The 18559-nt window shown below is 39.3% G+C and overlaps 1 protein-coding gene across 1 annotated transcript in view; it reads right to left on the reverse strand.

Annotated features, from left to right (window-relative positions):
- The window catches only part of UBL3 (ubiquitin like 3), an 85641-nt gene extending 75276 nt beyond the window's left edge, over positions 1-10365 (reverse strand). The window contains exon 1 of the mRNA XM_002824136.5: positions 9252-10365. Within this exon, the coding sequence (XP_002824182.1) occupies positions 9252-9278 (27 nt within the window). The 5' untranslated portion in view covers positions 9279-10365. The remainder of the gene's footprint in view (positions 1-9251) is intronic.
- Positions 10366-18559: the final 8194 nt, after the last annotated feature.

Consider the following 18559-nt stretch of genomic DNA (forward strand, 5'->3'; position numbering starts at 1 on the left):
CAAAACTTGTCAAAATTGACAAAGAAATAGAAAATATGAATAGCTTTTTATGTACTGAAGAAATAGAATCAATAATCTTCACAAGAAAACTCCAGATGGCTTCACCAGTGAATTCTTTCAAACATTTGTGGATGGAATAAAATCAATCTTCACAAATTCTTCCAGAGAATTAAAAAGCATTTCCCAACTCATTTTATGAGGTCAGCATAACCTTGATACCTAAATCTGTCAAATACTTTACAAGAAATTAAAATTGCTAGCCAATTTTTTCGTGAACAAAAAAAAAAATCTAAATGAAATATTATCTAGCATATACCATTTGAGTAATGTATAATTAAAAGCTAGGTTTATCCAGAAATTCAAGGATGCTTTGAAATTAGGAAATAGATATCCTTCTCTTTCCCACCCGTCCCAAAATTAACACATATTTTTTGACAGAGCAACTACATTACTAAGAGTTTTGTCCTAAGGGAATAATCAGACAAGGCACAGAGATATGTTTAAGAATATCCATTACGTCATTGTTTGTAATAGCTTCTAAATGCTCATGAATATGGAATTAGCTAAATAATTTATATACATCTATCATAATCAGTTCAAAATTATAATATGGTTCTATACTTATTTGCATAGATAGATGTTCATAATATAGGCTAAGCTTAAAATATGTAAGGAGGCAGCTTTAGGCTAAACTTGATTTAACATGATGAAATGAAAATAGCAGGATACAAAAGCAAGACTATTTCTAAGGCAAAGAAAAACACTAATTTTATGCGAAAGTAAAGAAAAACATATATCATAAGAACATTTTGTCTAGACACAATAAATTGCCATCTTAAGTACATAAACAAAAATGTTAATGTCAAACTTCAACAATTTTCTTCAGCAGAAAGAACATTTTCTTCTCAAAATCTAGTCAGAAAATTACCCAAATATATATTTACTTAAGACCAAAAACGCTACTAGATTTGACCAACCAATAGAGAATCTCTCTCTCTCTCTTTCTACATATATATATGCGGTTAAAAGTATGGAGACAAAAACAAAATGTCCCAAAATCACTAAATCCTTTACAAGCCAATCTATTTGTTACATATATAAAGCATTCAAAGTAGTACTTTTTAAGAAAAATCCACTGTGTAACAAATATATACACAAGAAGACTCAAAGTTCCAACAAGTTTAAAGGAAACTCTCTTTAATTTTATCAATTAGTAAGACAACCAACCTTAATTAAAATCATTCCAATCCAGATATTACATAGTATATTACAAAGATACATGACATAAGTTTCATTTCTACCATGCTAACTCAGACCAATCAGTAGGGACTCCCTGGAGCAAGGTATTGGGAAGGAATCTAAGGCATTCTTAGGATAATGTGCCTGAGGGATTCAGCAATGTTTGCTCAGTTATGGTTGTGGGGAGGGGTGTAGATGTTTATCACTATTGCCAACAGACCCAAATTCCTATTCTAGCTCAACTTCTTCCTCACTATGTGATCTCAAACAAGTTCCTTAACCTCTCTGAACCTAGGCTGTGAGAAAGTAAAAATGAGCTCGGTTGATAATCAGACTGTGATATCTGAAAGATACAGAGAAGACCAACAGGCTAAAAGTTTTTCCTATGGCCACACTGCAGCTCCAAAATGACCAACAGTCTCCCATTCTGTAAGTGATTATGTTTTCTCACCAATGACTTTCCAAGTCCCCTTCATTTATCCTGTCTCCTAAACAAAGACTGCTGAAAGACCCAATTACTAACCCACCTCCACTTGATGTATGATAGCATTCAGCAGTCCAGGAGTCCCTGCTTCCAGCACAGCCCAAACCCTACTGAAAACTCTTCCCACTCTCTCTCTCTTTTTTTTTTTAGAGACAGAGTCTTACTCTGTCGCCCAGGCTGGAGTGCAGTGGCGCGATCTCAGCTCACTGCAACCTCTGCTTACTGCAACCTCCACCTCCTGGGTTCAAGTGATTCTCCTGCCTCAGCCTCCGGAGTAGCTGCGATTATAGGCGCCTGCCACAATGCCCAGCTAATTTTTGTATTTTTAGTAGAGATGAGGGTTTCACCATGTTGGTCAGGGTGGTCTCGAACTCCTGACCTCAAGTGATCCACCCACGTCGGCCTCCCAAAATGTTGGGATTACCGGTGTGAGCCACCGTGCCCAGCCCTCCCATTCTCTTTTACTGACAGTTGGCAGGATCTGGCATATGCTCTTCCTAGCTGCAAAACAGTCAACCTAACTTGTTTCACCACAGATGCATTCCTGGTGGTCTTCACCTGGTGGGTATTAAGAGTTTCTTTATCTATATACCAACTATATTTATCCAGGGTGACTTTAAAGATTAAATTAAATGCTATAATGTAAAATGCCAAGCATCTGCCTGGTATTAGCAACTACACAACAAATATTAGTTCTCTCTCCTCTATGAGCTCAAAGTAAAGTTGTAAGTGTAATTTTTTTATCACCTAAGCAGTTCTTCACTATCAAGAAACTGCATCTCTGCAAAACATAACTAACAACCAGAAAATTAGCCCCCCAAAAAAGAGAATTCTAAGCAACCAAAACAGATATGATCAAGTCCATGAAATAAAAGATCATGCACTTTACTGTGAAGTAACTCCTAAAATCCTACTCAGACACCATTTGTTCATTTTAAACACATATTATTTTTAATAAACTTTGGAAATATGGTTTCCACACCCATAGCAAATTAAAACCAGCAACTGTAAATGCTTAGGAATAAGTAGGCACACTAATCACAGGAAAAAACAGCTGCTCAGCAAGGCAGGAGACAGAAAACTTGTAACTATCAAACACAAGAAATTAAAATGCTCAGAAATCTTTAGTCATCTAGTGCAGTGGCTTCTACATTTTTTTGACTGAAGATCCCAAATATAAAATACTTGAGGCACATACCTATGTGTTTTCATTTATAAACATACACATAGCATAAAACATATACTAAAAACAGAAATTAAAAGATTAAAATTTTGTTTTACTTTTTACTATTTTAACTATCAACTATTTTAAATATTAATTTGTTTTAATCTTTCAATCACTAAAAATGCTATTACTATTAACATATTAGGCCAGCATTATTATTAAATATATCTCTATTTTTTTAAATCTTAGTTTCTTCTTTTGTAAAGTTCAATGTATTTTGACACTTGGTTTTAAGAGCTGTCATAAGTCATATCTGAAAAACTTACCTTACAAAGATGAGATCTATATAGAAGAACATGTCACTTACTAACTTACTAAATCACATTACTTTTCCATTCTATCACCAAATACGCAAACATTTTTATTCAAAGTCAGCTACCTGATGTCAATGTTATTAAAGTTTTCTTTTTCCTGACTGCAATAAGAATTTTTACAAATTAAAATGTTTGGCTTTCCAATAAATCGTCCAAAGTCAATTAAAATTCATTGTAAGGAAGATTTTTAACAGATTGGAAATACTTCAACATGCTTTCAAAATGTTCTCCATAACATTTATTTCTTTTGAAAAGCAGGTACTTTCTCACTTACTGTTTAAAATGTCGATTTTGCCTTGAAGTGACAACTTAGGGATTGTTTTCCCAAAAATATCTGCTAGATTTTTATTTTTGATAGCCTCTTGTCACCATGGATAAGAACAGCATATAGAATACTCATCTTTTGTAATAAAAATGCGTGATTAATCTTTGAGTTTTACTACTCTTAAATGCTTTGACAGTAAACCTCTGTTCCCCATCTCAATACGAAGTATCATGGATTCTTCTTTTAAAAAGTATTTTTAAAGGGACTATATAACAGATAAACTGGAAAAACTCTGAGAAACTCATGGTGCTGTTGCTGGCATCTACATTCCAGAATTCACACATCTTCCCTCAGCAAACCACACTCTCAGTGACCACCTGAATGCAGGTGGACCTAGGAGAACCTTACAGCCAAACATAGTATGAATAGAAAAGCTCAATTCTTTTCCCTTTTGGGGGACAAAATAAACAAATAGAAGTTCTCATATTTACTTCTCAAAATTGACTTGCTTCACCTCATTTTGTAAATTACTGATCTAGTGAAGGGGCATAAAGCTTCACAATCTATATTAGGTGCTGAGGGTATTATAGTTGTAGCTTATACGTGGTAATACTACTACCATATTACACAGACAGGTACCCAATAAACACTGATTGAATGCAAGCAATATTATTCAAATCATGGCTCTAAGTCATCAAAAATAAGTTAAATTATGCATAGTATATTTCATTTAAGCAAATGCAATGGTAATCCAACATTATTAGATTGGGCTATTTTAACACTCAACCTCCAAGTATTCAGAAAATTTACTGGTTCAGAATGACTTATTACCCAAGGTTTCCAGGTTACCATGAATTCTACAGTCGCTCTTCATTTTTCCCTCCCAGAATAAGATGACTTAGAAAATCAAAGAGCACATTTACTAAGTGTATGCTTCAGTCTCCTAAAACATATTTAATGTTCTATATTATGAAAACTATTAGCACCATCAGTATTTTATCCACTAATTTAAAATAACTTCAGGTTTTAATACTGTAAATATAGTTTTCATATTCCAAGTGATAACAGAAGCAGACATTATAGACTTCATATTTAACACCACTATTACTACGGAACAATATTTACTTTTCCCATAAGTAACGAAGACAGTAATACTTTGTGAGTCAAGAAAGTCACTCAACAATTTCTGAATGTCTAAAAAATATCAGAGGTGAAATAAAAGTGAGACTATATCCACAGAAATTTGATACCTGTGTAAGAGGAATGTCAAAAGCACTAAAGAAAAATGGTTTACAAGAAGGAAAGATCACTGTGGCCTAAAATGAACTAAAGACCATTTTAGACACAAGCTGGGGTAGGACTCAGAGCTAGAAAGAAGGAATTCAAAGCTAAGGGAAACAATGTCATCCATTTTCTTAATAAAAATGTCTAATTCAAAATACCAAAGATGAGACACATTCAAGTAAAAATTCAGAGAAACATTCAATTCTTAATATATTATTTATTAAGCTATTCAAGTCACACATATATGTAAACAGTACTTATCTACCCTTTGGCTTTATAAAACCCTCCAACTTAAACCTGAAATAAGAATCATCAGGAAGAGAAAGAAAAATAAAAAGGAGCTGTAAGTAAAGAGGAAAAAGTCCTTGGGCATTAAATCTCAGTATACTTTTCTATTTTCTGGACCTTTTCCTTTCATGGCATTTTCTCCTGGTATACTCAACATATGTCATTTTACTTTAACTTGGAAAAGTGATAAAAGTTCACTTTGAAAGGAAATGTGTTTTAGTAATTTCCTGTCCACAAGAGGGCTCCAATAATTCTTACATGAATGGAAGTGATATAACAAAAATTACAATAAAAATATTCATTAAGCACATAAAATATACTGGAAAAAACTTGAATTGTCATTATCTCATTCAACTCCTATTACAAATTGTTGTTATCTGCTACAATTTTTACATTACATTTGTTAAAAATACGGGGCTTTTCTTTGACTGTTTTATCAACTAAAATGTTTTGAATCACAAAATTGCTTTGCCATTATTCTCACAATGTCAATTTCTCTCTTAAAGTTTTCAATGTAATAGACATCATAAAGTATAATTTTAGTCCAAAGCTCTAAATAGTAGCCGAAATGTTGTATACAATACTCTTATAAAAACAAGAATGTATTTCTTGATAACTTTACCAATCCAGAAAACAAAATTACCATTGCTGCCCAGTCTTAGGCCTTATTACTAACACAGGCAGTAAATATTTTCTTGCAAAAAACCTACAGTGGTTAACATAAGTCACACTGCGACTATTAACAATGAATATTGCCGCATCATGAACTATGATCTTGGCTGAAACATATATAAATAAATAAATACATCATTTAAATACAATATATTATAATGATATTCTGTTCAGATATTTTCAGATTTTTTCACAAATAAGTTACTACACTAAGATGTTATTAAATCTAGTTCAAACTCAATCACTCTTAGCAAAGAAAAACCAACATTTCAAGTAAATACACTCAATAATATTTATAGGACATATATATTACAGAATGTAGTAAAAGTACCAACTACAAATTATGTTTTAAAGGGTACAGCAAATCCATTCACTAGGGGTGCCACTCCCTCATCCAAAAAATTGACATTTGGATTATTAAAAATGAGACTCCTTATGCTAAACACAAAAATTAACTGGATGTTTAAAAATAAATTTTAAATGTGAGTTCTATCTACAAAACAAAAACCAAAGCTAAAAAATCTGTTTTAAAGTGAGGCATAATCATGGCCATAAAAAGACTTTACCAAAAACATCAATCGATTTAGCAATTATTGTAGCTCGAGAATAAATTATCTCTATTGGAAACATGACAAGGGTTGTTAACTTCACCACCCCATCCCATCTCCCCAACAGGATTTTCCCATACAACTGACAAGCACCATTAACATATAAAAGATTGACTTCAATAGAAATGACACCACCACCAAAAAGTAAAAAAGTGTAACATTTGTTTCTAAACAGCACATACTGCCAACTAGAAGAAAGCTTAACATTTTACTGCATCTAGCAAAAATGTATTTAACAGTACATATCCTGATCAATTTAGAGTTATGCTGCAAGGGATATATGTCATTAGCTTTGCTGTGGGAGTACTGAGAGGAGCTCGTCAAGGTTTGGAGCGGTAAATTGTTCTGTCATGAATGTAAACTAAAATCAATTGTCAATTCATGGTATTAAGAGTTTAATAATTATGAAGCATTTAATGGACAATTTCTTACCAGTATTTGTCATGTTATATTTCAAAAAGTTGAGAATTCTAGGCATATAGCAAATGATAGACTTCTTAAGCAAAAATGCAAAGTAATAAATGAACGTTTAAAAGACTTTCACAAAGAGAAAATCTTAACCTCTAACCAGTTGAACAGTAGAAAACAAGATATAAAAAAATACTCATAACAATCAAACCTGTGCTGTACCTTAGTACCCACTCTGAAATAGCATCATCAGGGCATTATATGTTTATTACATAATATTGCTTTGCCCTTGCATATCACCTTTAATCAAAGGATCTCAAAGCACCACAGAATCATCAAGGCCTTAACATCCAGTCTAAAATAGATAAACTGTTATATTTTATAACTGCAGATATTAATAAAACCCTGCTCCTACTTCCCAGTCCTCGGATCCTAACATCAGCCTCCAAACCCTCTCTCTGACTTGGAAACAGTATTCCCCAAATCATCTCAATCTGTGACTGATGTTACGCACATTCCAGCTTTTCTTCACTGGACCTAAAGGAAGTAGTGGCACTGTTTTAATAACACATCTATTTCATTCCAACGTCTGTAAGAGAATAGATGGTACTTAAGGTTAACCTATCTTGAACTGTGCTTGACGATATAAAATGGAGGCTTTCGAGACAGCAAATTTTTGCTCGAGGTGATGAACCCACAGATCACTCATCAAACAAGGGAAATAGCATTTCCCAGCTCTGTCTAGAGACCGCTCCCGGCAACTTCAAGAGCGGTATGGAGGAAAGCTTGTCCAGCCGTCCTTAACCAGGCAGCAGGCTATTTCATGTGTGCACACCAGAAGAGAAGCGAAAACTAAAAGGACAACGCACGAGTTTTAGGACTCAGGAAGGAGAGTGTAAAGCTGTTATGTGGCCACTCTAGAGACAGAACACTGTGTTTCCTTTGCATTAAATAGGAAATTAAAAAGAGCAAAATTCCTTTAAATCAAGGTCAAAATAAGCCATTTAGAATAATTTAATTTTGTTATAAAATCTGTATATGAGATTTGCTCCTCTAGAAACATCTGGCGTTTTAAAATTTAATCATCAGCAGGCCGGGCGCGGTGGCTCACGCCTGTAATCCCAGCACTTTGGGAGGCCAAGATGGGTGGATCATCTGAGGTCAGGAGTTTGAGACCAGCCTGGCCAACATGGTGAAACCCTGTCTCCACAAAAAAAAAAAAAAAAAAAAAAAAAATTAGCCGGGTGTGGTGGTGGGCGCCTGTAATCCCAGTTACTTGGGAGGCTGAGGCAGGAGAATCGCTTGAACCCAGGAGGCAGAGGTTGCAGTGAGCCGAGATCGCGCCATTGCACTCCAGCCTGGGCATCAAGAGCAAAACTCCGTCTCAAAAAATAAAAATTAAATTAAAATTAAATTAAAATTTAAAAATAAAATAAAATTTAATCATCAGCAAAGTTCAATTTGTTTCCACTAAATACACAAACACTCAAATGTTAACATATGTGAGCACAACTACATTAACTTCAATTCTTTCATAAACAGGATTATTCCTCTTCCTGTTAATTAAATGCATTATGTTTGTCCTTAGGACTGCAAAATGTAACTTCATACTCACACAAACCAAGCCCCAGCACTGCAAGGTTACACGGTTACTGTTAAGTCAACCGACTCACAACCTTACCCTTTATACACAAAACAAAAAGAAAGGCGTCAATAAACAACAGTACTTTTTGTTTCAAGTTCTCAACACTCAGTGATCGAGGCTCAATACTATGTTTCCTTAGCTTTATGTCTAATATGGAATCTACTATTAATAAATATCTGACATTAAAAAGTCCTGGAATATTCATAGTAAGTACCAATACAGGGTCAGCCTACGTTTCTGAAAATCCCAAAATATCTTTATATTTCTGTTGCCATCCGTATTCAGACATTTCAAAAAGCTCACAGCAAATTCTAACACTTTTTCTTGAAGAGATGTGCATCCCTTTTCTTGAAGAGATGTGCATCCCTGTTCTTGAAAAATATCAAGTTCGTTCCTACTGCATTGACGATCTCGTCTGTGTCATAAAGCAAGATTCCCGTTTCCCTACCTATTCTCTCGTAGGGACACCCGTCCTCAGCTCTGCCCACTGTCACTGACGTTTCCAGAAACGTTAAAATACTAGTGTTCGGAAGCTTCTAGCGAAGAGGGAGATGTTTTGTCCCCTAAAGCTACCATGATACATTTCCCTACTTCACTGTCTTCAATGCTTTAGAAAACACGACCAAATGAGAGAACCCATATTAAAAGCAGTACTTTCTAAAAGGGGGAAACCAGAAGCTCCAACTTCTCCAAATCGCTCAGCACAGTGGCTTTTCGACAGTCCCCAGTAAATCTTCGCCCCACGCCTGCCGTCTTTCCGATTAAATAAGATTGGAAACCACAATTAAATCAGAGTGTCATAACTTATCCGTCACTTACCATATCCGCCGGGACATTACTGGACATCTTGCCGTTTGATATACACCCAGATGTTTACGAAAAAAACAAACAAACAAAGAAAAAAGGGCAGAAGTCTTCACGCTACAGAAATAAACCACGATTTTAACTGGTTCGTGATGTGCTTTCTCCCCCCAAAATAAACTTATTTTGGAGCCAAAGTGCCGGTCAGGCAGAGGTTCTGGTTCGAAGAGGAACAATCCCCAGGAGCTCTGTGGCCGGAGCAGGAGGAAACTCCCGGGACAGCACAGGCAGCCCCTGTCGTCGTCGTTGTCGTCGTCGTCAGCAGCAGCAGCAGCCCCAGGACCGGCCGCGCCAGGTGGACGGAGCCGAGTGACACACGGACATGGAGAGGGGTGGGAGGGGGTTAAATCCGCCTTCCTCCTTTCCCAGCCCCGGCAATGATTCACACTTGCTCCCGAGTCAAGTCCTCATTAAACAGGAGAAAAATGCCCCAGCGTGGATGTACACAGATAACTATGTAGCTACACATCGACGCGTGAGCCTTGAGTGGCGGCCGAGCGGTGGCCGGACGCTGGCCGCGGACCCTGCCGAGCCGCTCTCGGAGCGCCCGCGCGGACGGCGCGGGGAAACGGCTTAACTCGTGCCGCCGGGGCGAAGAGCCGGGCCGCGGAAACCCGCGCTCAAGGGCATTTAACTAGTTGGGAGCCAAAGCGAAAGACCGGAGCGGGGGACCGACAGCGCTGGGGTGCTCGGGGCCGGCCGGGACACTCCACAGCCCCTCTGGGCTCAGGCCGCGGGCGCCTCCGGACAGCAGCTGGGGTCGGGGCGCATCGTCTCCGACTCCTCGGCGCTCCTCTTCTGCCTCCGCCTTCCCCGCCGCCGCCTCCCCGGTCTCCGCCTTCCTCTCCCCTCCCCGGCCTCGCAAGCTCCGGGCGACGCCGACTTCGGCTGGTCCCCGGAAGAGGCCGGGTCCTCCCTCTCCTCAGCACGGGAATGGTTTCCTCTCAGAGCTTTGTTTCTCCTCCTCCTCCTCCTTCACTTTTCAGTCCCACACGCCGCGGCCGCCTCCTGTCATCGCCTCTCAAACCAACATGGCGGCAGCGACGGCGGCGGCAGCAGCGGCGGCGGCTGCCTGAGTGCGACTAGGGGAAACCGGGAGAGCACGGGGCCCCCCCTCGCAGCAGCCGCCGCCCCCGTCCTCGTCTTCTCTCTGCGGACACCAAGTGCGTCACCACGGAGACCATTCCCTCGAGCACCACGGGAAGTGTAGTCTACGAGGGTAGGTGGGAGGGAGCCGCCGAACGCGTCCTCACCCAGCTCCGAAGCCACGCCCCCCATAGCAACAGTTGCGAGGAAAGGAAAGCTCCCTTTCCCTTGCTTTGGACAAGCTGCTGCCCAGGAGTTAAGTGATACCTGCTACCAGGAGTACTGTGATCATGAGAATTGTTGGGAGAAAATAATTCTGCACAGAGAAATTCCCTTATGCACGATATGCACACAGAGCTAAAATATGCTGTACCTCCAAGCAGAATCATTCATTTTAATTACAGCACATTCTCCACATCCTGCAATCTCAATGCATTTTGTAGAGTGATTTCATCTAGGTCTCCTCAACATTAAATTTTGAAGAACAAAAGCAATCATTAATTTCCAATAAGGTCACAGAAGTTCAACAGGAACAAGGATCTCATTAAGCAGTGAGAATATTTGAACATGTGTTTCCTTGAAGACCCAGGGCAATAAAGCTACAATCTACTTTACTGAAATTACCAAAACTGTATTACATACAACAGTGTTATTATATCAAATCTGTATCAGGAAATAGCTACTACAAACTACATGGGGATTCACCAGTTTACCCATCTGGACCCTAAATTCTATTCCATGTAACTCGTAATTGAAAACCTATATGCCTTGCAGTGATTAGCAAATAGGAGAAAATAATGCCATTGTTGAGACACCATTCAGATGGACATTTGTGATTTCTGCATTTTGTTCCTAAATCTGAGGTCAACATCTGAATCCCTATTCATATCTCTCTTAGTCCTTTGACAGAGTACTTTAGAAAGGGCAGTCTCAATATGACGCCTATATATAAATGCCAATGAATTTAGAGTCTGAAAGCCACCTCTCCAGCCTACAGCTGTGTGACCTCATCTGTAAAATGGTCTTGCCTACCTTCCGGGGTAAAGTAGGGGTAGTTATGAGGATGAGTTCATGCTTGGGAAATAAATCACTTTGTAAATAATAATGCATCATTTGATATGAAATGTCACTACTCATTCTCTCATTCAGCAAACAAATGTGCCAGGCACTCTGCTAGGCACTAGGAGTTTAAAAATGAGTCACTGTAGCGAACAGCAGCATCATGTGGCAGAAATGCCAAGGTCTTGGGTTGGCAATGGGGGTTATTACATCCTTGTCTATAGGGCTGTTGAAAAGGGGCAGAATCCAGTCACTGTCCTCAGGGAACTCATTGTCTAGAAGCCTACGTGATTCCCCACAGCAATCTCTCCAGCTGGGTTTCTCATCAGATGGAAACCCACAGGACATTTAGAGTACCTGCCTCTTGAGTAGCCTGGGTGGAGAAATTCCAAACACTCCTAAGGGCCTATATCACCCTGAGGAAGATAGATCAAATTCTCCAAAAAACCAAAGGCCAGAAGAGAAGAGAGGCCCAAATCTCACTGTGATTAGGCTTCAGGACTTTGTCTTGATATTTCCAAGTCCATAGTTACATGATTTTCCATGGCCTTTGTTATTCGGTTGCTCATTTGCCATGTTTAGCAACCACAGAGTCCCCCTACCCCTACACCAGCCCCCCAGGAAATAAGGGCAGGTGAAAATACTTCAATTGACCAATGAGCTCAGAAGGAATATTGGAGCACATTTTGAAAGCTCTAACTCACAGAGTTAGTCCCTCCACCACACCCTTGACTCCAACTTTTATCCAATGACCTCCCTGGCCATGGCACTGCCAGGCCTAAGTGCCACTGTAAGTAGAAAGGCAAGAGTTGCTGTTTACTACAGGTTACCACTGCCACCTCTACAAAAGGCAAAGTCTTTCAAAAGTCACTGTGTTTCCAATTACTCTTCTAAGAGGGGCTGAGACATTATTCTCAATAAAACTCATTATAACTCATCCCTAACATTGTTAAGGCATGAGGTAACATTATTGGACACAGTTGCAGATATTTCCACTCTTTCTTTTCTCTTTGCTTCCCAGCTCAGGCGGGTGAGGTGGGAGGCTGTAGAAAGGAGTTCAGCTGTCCCCAGCAGGAAAAGGTAGCATCTTCTTGACACCATGAATCTATTGTCAGCATCAGTTGGAAGAAAGTGAATGACACAGCATTTTTTTAATGGGAAAAATAACTTCATAGGAACTCAAAAGACCTGGCTCTGCCACGAATTAGTTATGTGACCTTTTGCCTCTCTGAGTTTCAATTTCTTCATCTGAGAAGTTTGAACTAAATTTCTAAGGTCCCTTCTAAGAGTCTATGAGTGTCAAGTCCTGGAAAAATAGGGCATGACACCCATGGCCTGTTAAAAATATCTTCCCTAATTGACTACTTATGGGTAGGAGGGATTTTGGGGGAACAGGGAAGGTGAAATGATGACAATCTAAAATTAGATTTTGGCGATGGTTGTAGAACTCTGTAAATATATGGGAAACCACTGGATTGTACATTTTAAATGAGTAATTTGTTATTTGTTAAAATGTAGCAAAATACACATAACATAAATTTAACATCTTAGTCTTTTTTACATTTTCAGTTCAGTAGCATTAAGTACGTTCACACTGTGCAACCACCACCACCATCCATTCCCAGAACTCTTTTCATCTTGCTCCCTGAACTCATTAAGCACTAACTCCCCTTTCTGTCTCTCCCAAACACCATTCTACTTTCTGTTTCTATGTTTTTTACTACTCTGAATGCTTCATATGAATAGAATCATATGGTATTTGTCTTTTTGTGACTAGCTTATTTCACTTAGAAAAATGTCTTCAAGATTTATCCATGTATAACATGTCAGGATTTCCTTCCCTTCTATGGCTGGATAATTTTCCATTGTATGTATATACTACATTTTATGTATTCATTTATCCATGGATAGACACATGAATTGTTTCTACCATAGAGCTATTGACAAATGAGTGGATTTTATAATATGTAAATTATATCTCATACATTTGTGAACAAATATATCTCCCCCATCTACCATGTAAGTGTCTAAAATGGCTCCCATCTTAAGATCATTCCTGAAGGATCTTCTCAAGGAACCTCATGAAGTTAAAATAACTAAATGGAAGGATTATTTTCTGTGAAACCAGTAAACTTTTATCATGTGGTTCTTTAGCTGATTATCTCTTGATGCCATGCTCTGTCATTTACAAAGGATCAGAGAGTAGGAAAATGCCATAAGAAACAGAGACAGCCTTTGCCATCTCCATTCACTTTTGCTCAAGGCTGGCCTGATCTGCAGGTACCCAGACCCCCAGACACAGTCTGGAATTTCCTATCAAAGGGCAGCTGGAATCCTATGTGTCCTGGTCATGGCCCAGGGGCAGGGGCCCAGTGCGAGGGCGATCACAACTCTACCCATGCCTAAGGTTCCGCTTTAAGTCTTTTATTTGATTCTAGCCAATGTAAGAGTCACTTCAAAGACTTAGTAAAATTATTCTGTACTTCCCATGAGAAAACTATGTGAAACACTCTAACATAGAAGGGGTCTCAAGAAATGTTGATTCTGCCATGTGCAGCAGCTCATGCCTGTAATCCCAGCCCTTTGGGAGGCCAAGGCGGGTAGATCACCTGACATCAGGAGTTTGAGACCAGCCTGGCCAACACAGTGAAACCCTGTCTCTACTAAAAATACAAAAAAAAATTAGCCGGGAGTGGTGGCAGACACCTGTAATCCCAGCTACTCAGGAGGCTGAGGCAGGAGAATCACTTGAACCTGGGAGGCAGAGGTTGCAGTGAGCCAAGATCGCACCTCTGGACTCCAGCCCGGGCAACAAGAGCAAAACTCCGTCTCCAAAAAAAAAGAAAAAAAGAAATGTTGATTCCCTAACACAAATGGCCAAGGGCTTTCCTCTGAAACTAGAGATAAATTTACTGAATGGTTTTGTAATAGATTTTCCTCCCTTAGTCTTTACTCTTGCTGGAGCAGAAGGAATGTGTGTTTAGATTTGAGAATTGTCCTCTGAAGGAGTTTGCAATATAAAGAATAAAATTCAATTGTGTAAAGCAAAGGAATAGATAGGACAGGCTGGGTGACCTCTTTTTACTCCCATACACATATGGCAGATACCTCCAGCTCTTTAACCCCACACTTTCCTAAACAGAGATTCTCAACTTGCTTCCCATAAGAATCACTGGAATTCCACATATAAGTGAAATCGTGCAGTATTTATCTTTCGGTGCCTGGCTTATTTCACTTAGCATAATGGCCTCCAGTTTCAAACATACTATTGCAAATGACAGGATTTCTTCCTTTTTAAGGTTGAATAGTATTCCATTGTGTTTATATACCACATTTTCTTTATCCATTCATCTGTTCATAGACACTTAGGCTGATTCCATATCTTAAGGATGATGGCTACCAGAAGTTGAGGGAGTGGGAGTGGGAGTGGGGAGGAATGGCGAGTTGTCAATCAAAGGGTACAAAATTCCAGTTAGACAGGAGGAATAAGTTTTGAGAACTGTTGCATAGCAGGAGGACTATAGTCAACAATAATGTAGGTGTATGTCTCAATCTTTGAGTAAGTTTCAGATGTCTCACCACAAAAAATGATGAGGAAGGTTATGTAAAGGAAGTGATAGTTAATGCTAATCAGCTTGATGTAATCATTCCGGGTTGTATAGACATATCAAAGCATCACAGTGTACCCCATGAATGTATACATCATGATTTGTCAAATTAAAATATTAAAAAAAAAAAAAAAGAATTGCTGGGAGTCATTTAAAAAGGCAAATACCTGAGCCCTCCTCCAGACCAACCAAATCAGACTGTCCAGGGTGGGGCCTGACACTGGTATGTTCCAAATCTCTAAAGCAATTCTAATGTGCAGTGGAGAATGTGCAGTGGAGAAACACTGCATATGCCAGATTCCTTCTGCCCAGCTCCCCTCCTTTTCCCAGTTAGTTTCTCTTATGAGAGTGCTCACCTGAAGGTAATGTAATTTCTAAAGATGACCCGTGGCCACACTCGTGAGTGCTCTGAGGAACAATCATAGCACACTGCTCTCTCCTCCCACTCCCCACGCCACTGTATTCATGCACCAACCTAATAACTAAGAGATTGACCTTTCCCTAGTCTCCGTCTCAAGATGCTTCCTGCTTTGCTCAGGGTCCAGTAAGAAACACAGACAAGTAAGGTGAAAATTAAAATGCCATGTGATGAGTTGCTAAATGCTACCACAGGAATATGGACTAGGCACTTTGAAAGCACAGAGGAAATAAAGCAAAGTAACTCAGCCTTGAGGCATGTGGAGTTTAACCAGGTGAAAGCCAAATGAACAGGCAGGGTAATCAGGAAGAAAACACGTGGACCTAGACTCAGGGCAGAGTGAGGCAGAGAAGGGAAGTGGCTAAAGCTCAGATGGCTACTTCTGGGAATCGAGGCAGGACTGGGGTCAGAGAAGGTCAGGAGAGAGAAACTAGAGGTAAATCACCAAAGGCTTTGTAACTTAGGCTGAGCAGTTTGGAATTACTCTCATAGCAAAAAGAAGCCATTAAAAGATTTTAAGCTGGAGAGTGTCATGATAAGATTTGTTTATATAATAGGATAAAAAGAAAAGGTCTGTGAACTCCAACAATACTTTTTGTCTGTATGTTTTGGCTCAGTTGTCATGTTGTATGACCTCTTGGACTCACATAATTTTAAAACTCTTAAGGGGTCTCGGAGATCATCAAATGCCATCTCCTCATTTTGCAGATCAGGAAACCTACCAGTGTCATGGGTTACCAGGGTGACTCCCAGTGCAATGCTTTTTTCACTACCCACCTTCTGCCAACAAAATTCTATAAAAACAAGGAGGACTTTTTGTCATTCTACTACATAATATATATTTAACCCAGTAAAAATGTATTTCCGTTTCTGTTTTTAAAATAAAGAGTAACATCAGTATTATAGCAATTCTGGAAATTACAGGATCTATTTTTGGGTTTTGGTATATTTCCTTCCAGGATTTTGTGTGTGTGTGTGTGTGTGTGTACATGATATCACACATTTATGATGTACGTAAGTTTTTCTTTTAAATATTAAAAGCAAAGTTTTTCTTTTAAATAAAAATGTGCGTTTTTACAAATGACTGTCATCTTTCAATTGCTCGTTTTCATTTTTAAGAGCTACACACTCTTACATTGCATATTGATTGGTACATATGTAATCATTTTCTATTTGGCAGGCATAAGATAGCTTGCAATTGTTCACTATTTGTGCTTATAAATCTGCATTTTGAATTACTTGTTTAGGTGAGAGTTCAGAAACTGCTATTACTGGCCACAAAGTCTCTGAGCATTCCCTTAGTGCTTGAATTGCATAGTGAAATTACTTTCCAGAAGGGTTTTACCTGCTTAGAATGCTACCTGTGCATGAGAATCCAGCTTTCCCACTACTGCCTCCAGCCCTTACATGTCTCTACAGCTGTATCACCATGTATATAATATACACGCCTAACCTTGACGCAGTGGCAGTGCACAGTGGCAACTGCAGGGAGGTCTTAGCCTCTCAATATCATTGACTCTCCAGGGCTGGGCCTGACATTGGTATTTTCCAAAGTCAACTAACTCTACTATACTCTAAGTAAAGATACAATCCAAGTGAAAATGAGTGTTTGCTGTACAAACACAACCTCAACAACACCCTCACAGCCCCCCCTTCACACCCTCCCACACCCACACACAAGCACACATTCCAACCAGGTAGGAAACCCCTCATATTTATAAAATTTGGAACCATTTCTGCCTATGCATGCTGATTTATTAGGTTAAAAAATGTACTTTGTGGTTGTTCATTTTATATTTTGATGATTTTTATCAGATTCAGAATTTTTTTTTTTTAGACAGAGTTTCACTCTTGTTGCCCAGGCTGGAGTGCAATGGTGTGTTCTTGGCTCACCGGAACTTCCGCCTCCGGGGTTCAAGCGATTCTCCTGCCTCACCCTCCCGAGTAGCTGGAATTACAGGTAAGCGCCACCATGCCCGGCTAATTTTGTATTTTTAGTAGAGATGGGGTTTCTCCATGTTGGTCAGGCTGATCTCAAACTCCCGACCTCAAGTGATCCGCCCTCCTCAGCCTCCCAAAGTGCTAGGATTACAGGCCTTTTTCTATGCGTAGGAAACAAACATTTTTGAAGGGTGGATGCTGAGCAAGCAGAAACAGGGCAGCAGGCACAGTTAGTTAGGTTTGGGACTTGTGTGCAACTCGGCCCAGGAAGCCCTCATTGAAGCCCAGGTGTTTCTCCCCTGTGGGGTGGGGACAAACACCAGCAGCCCTTACTCATTCTCCAACTGTTCCCCCTAAAAGAGCACTCATTTGAGAGGTTGCTGGAGGACACTAGACTCATTGTCTTGGCCCTGGAGTAAAACCTTGGTTTTAGAATCACTTGAGTGCAAATACCAATCTGTTAAACTTTAGAAATGTATTCTTATTCACAGACAATTTACTGCCATAATACCACTCCTGAGCTGTCCATCATGAATGTAGAAAGAGGCAACACCCAGTTTTGCTACCGTTTGGCAGCTTTGACATTTGTCTCTCTCTCTCTCTTTTTAAATTGCTAGTTATACCAGCAATAGAATGATATTTGTCTCTTTCACTATCATTCATCTTTCCGTCAGTTTGTGCCTGGTGTCTCCAACTAGGTGTACACTCCTTAAGGGCTGGAGCTGGGTTTTAGTCATCTTTGTATCCCCAGGGCTTACCCTAGTGAATAGCACTCAAAAAAAATCTTCTAAGTGCATTACGGAGATGAACATGTGATGTCTTAAAATCCCTTCCCAGATCTGTGATTCTGTAAAGTCAAGGATTACCTTCTCAATGTTATCTTCAGACCTAGAGCTGTGTCTGGTTTCCACAGAAATGATATCCAAGGCTTAACTCAATGGCTCTTCCATGACTAAAAGAATATGCCGATGGCAAGAGGAATGATTTTCATGTTAACGTTGGAAAAGTTCACTTTTGAAAAAAAGAGTTACATTTTTTAATGGTAATGTGTTTTTTACTATTTTGCCAACAACAATGTGAGTGGGGTAGTCTAAGAATGCACAGGCTACTAGAAAAAGAATCCTCGAATTTTGTGTCTTGCTGATGCACCTTAA

The sequence above is a fragment of the Pongo abelii genome, chromosome 14, assembly GCF_028885655.2.
Source record: "Pongo abelii isolate AG06213 chromosome 14, NHGRI_mPonAbe1-v2.0_pri, whole genome shotgun sequence".
NCBI lineage: Eukaryota > Metazoa > Chordata > Mammalia > Primates > Hominidae > Pongo > Pongo abelii.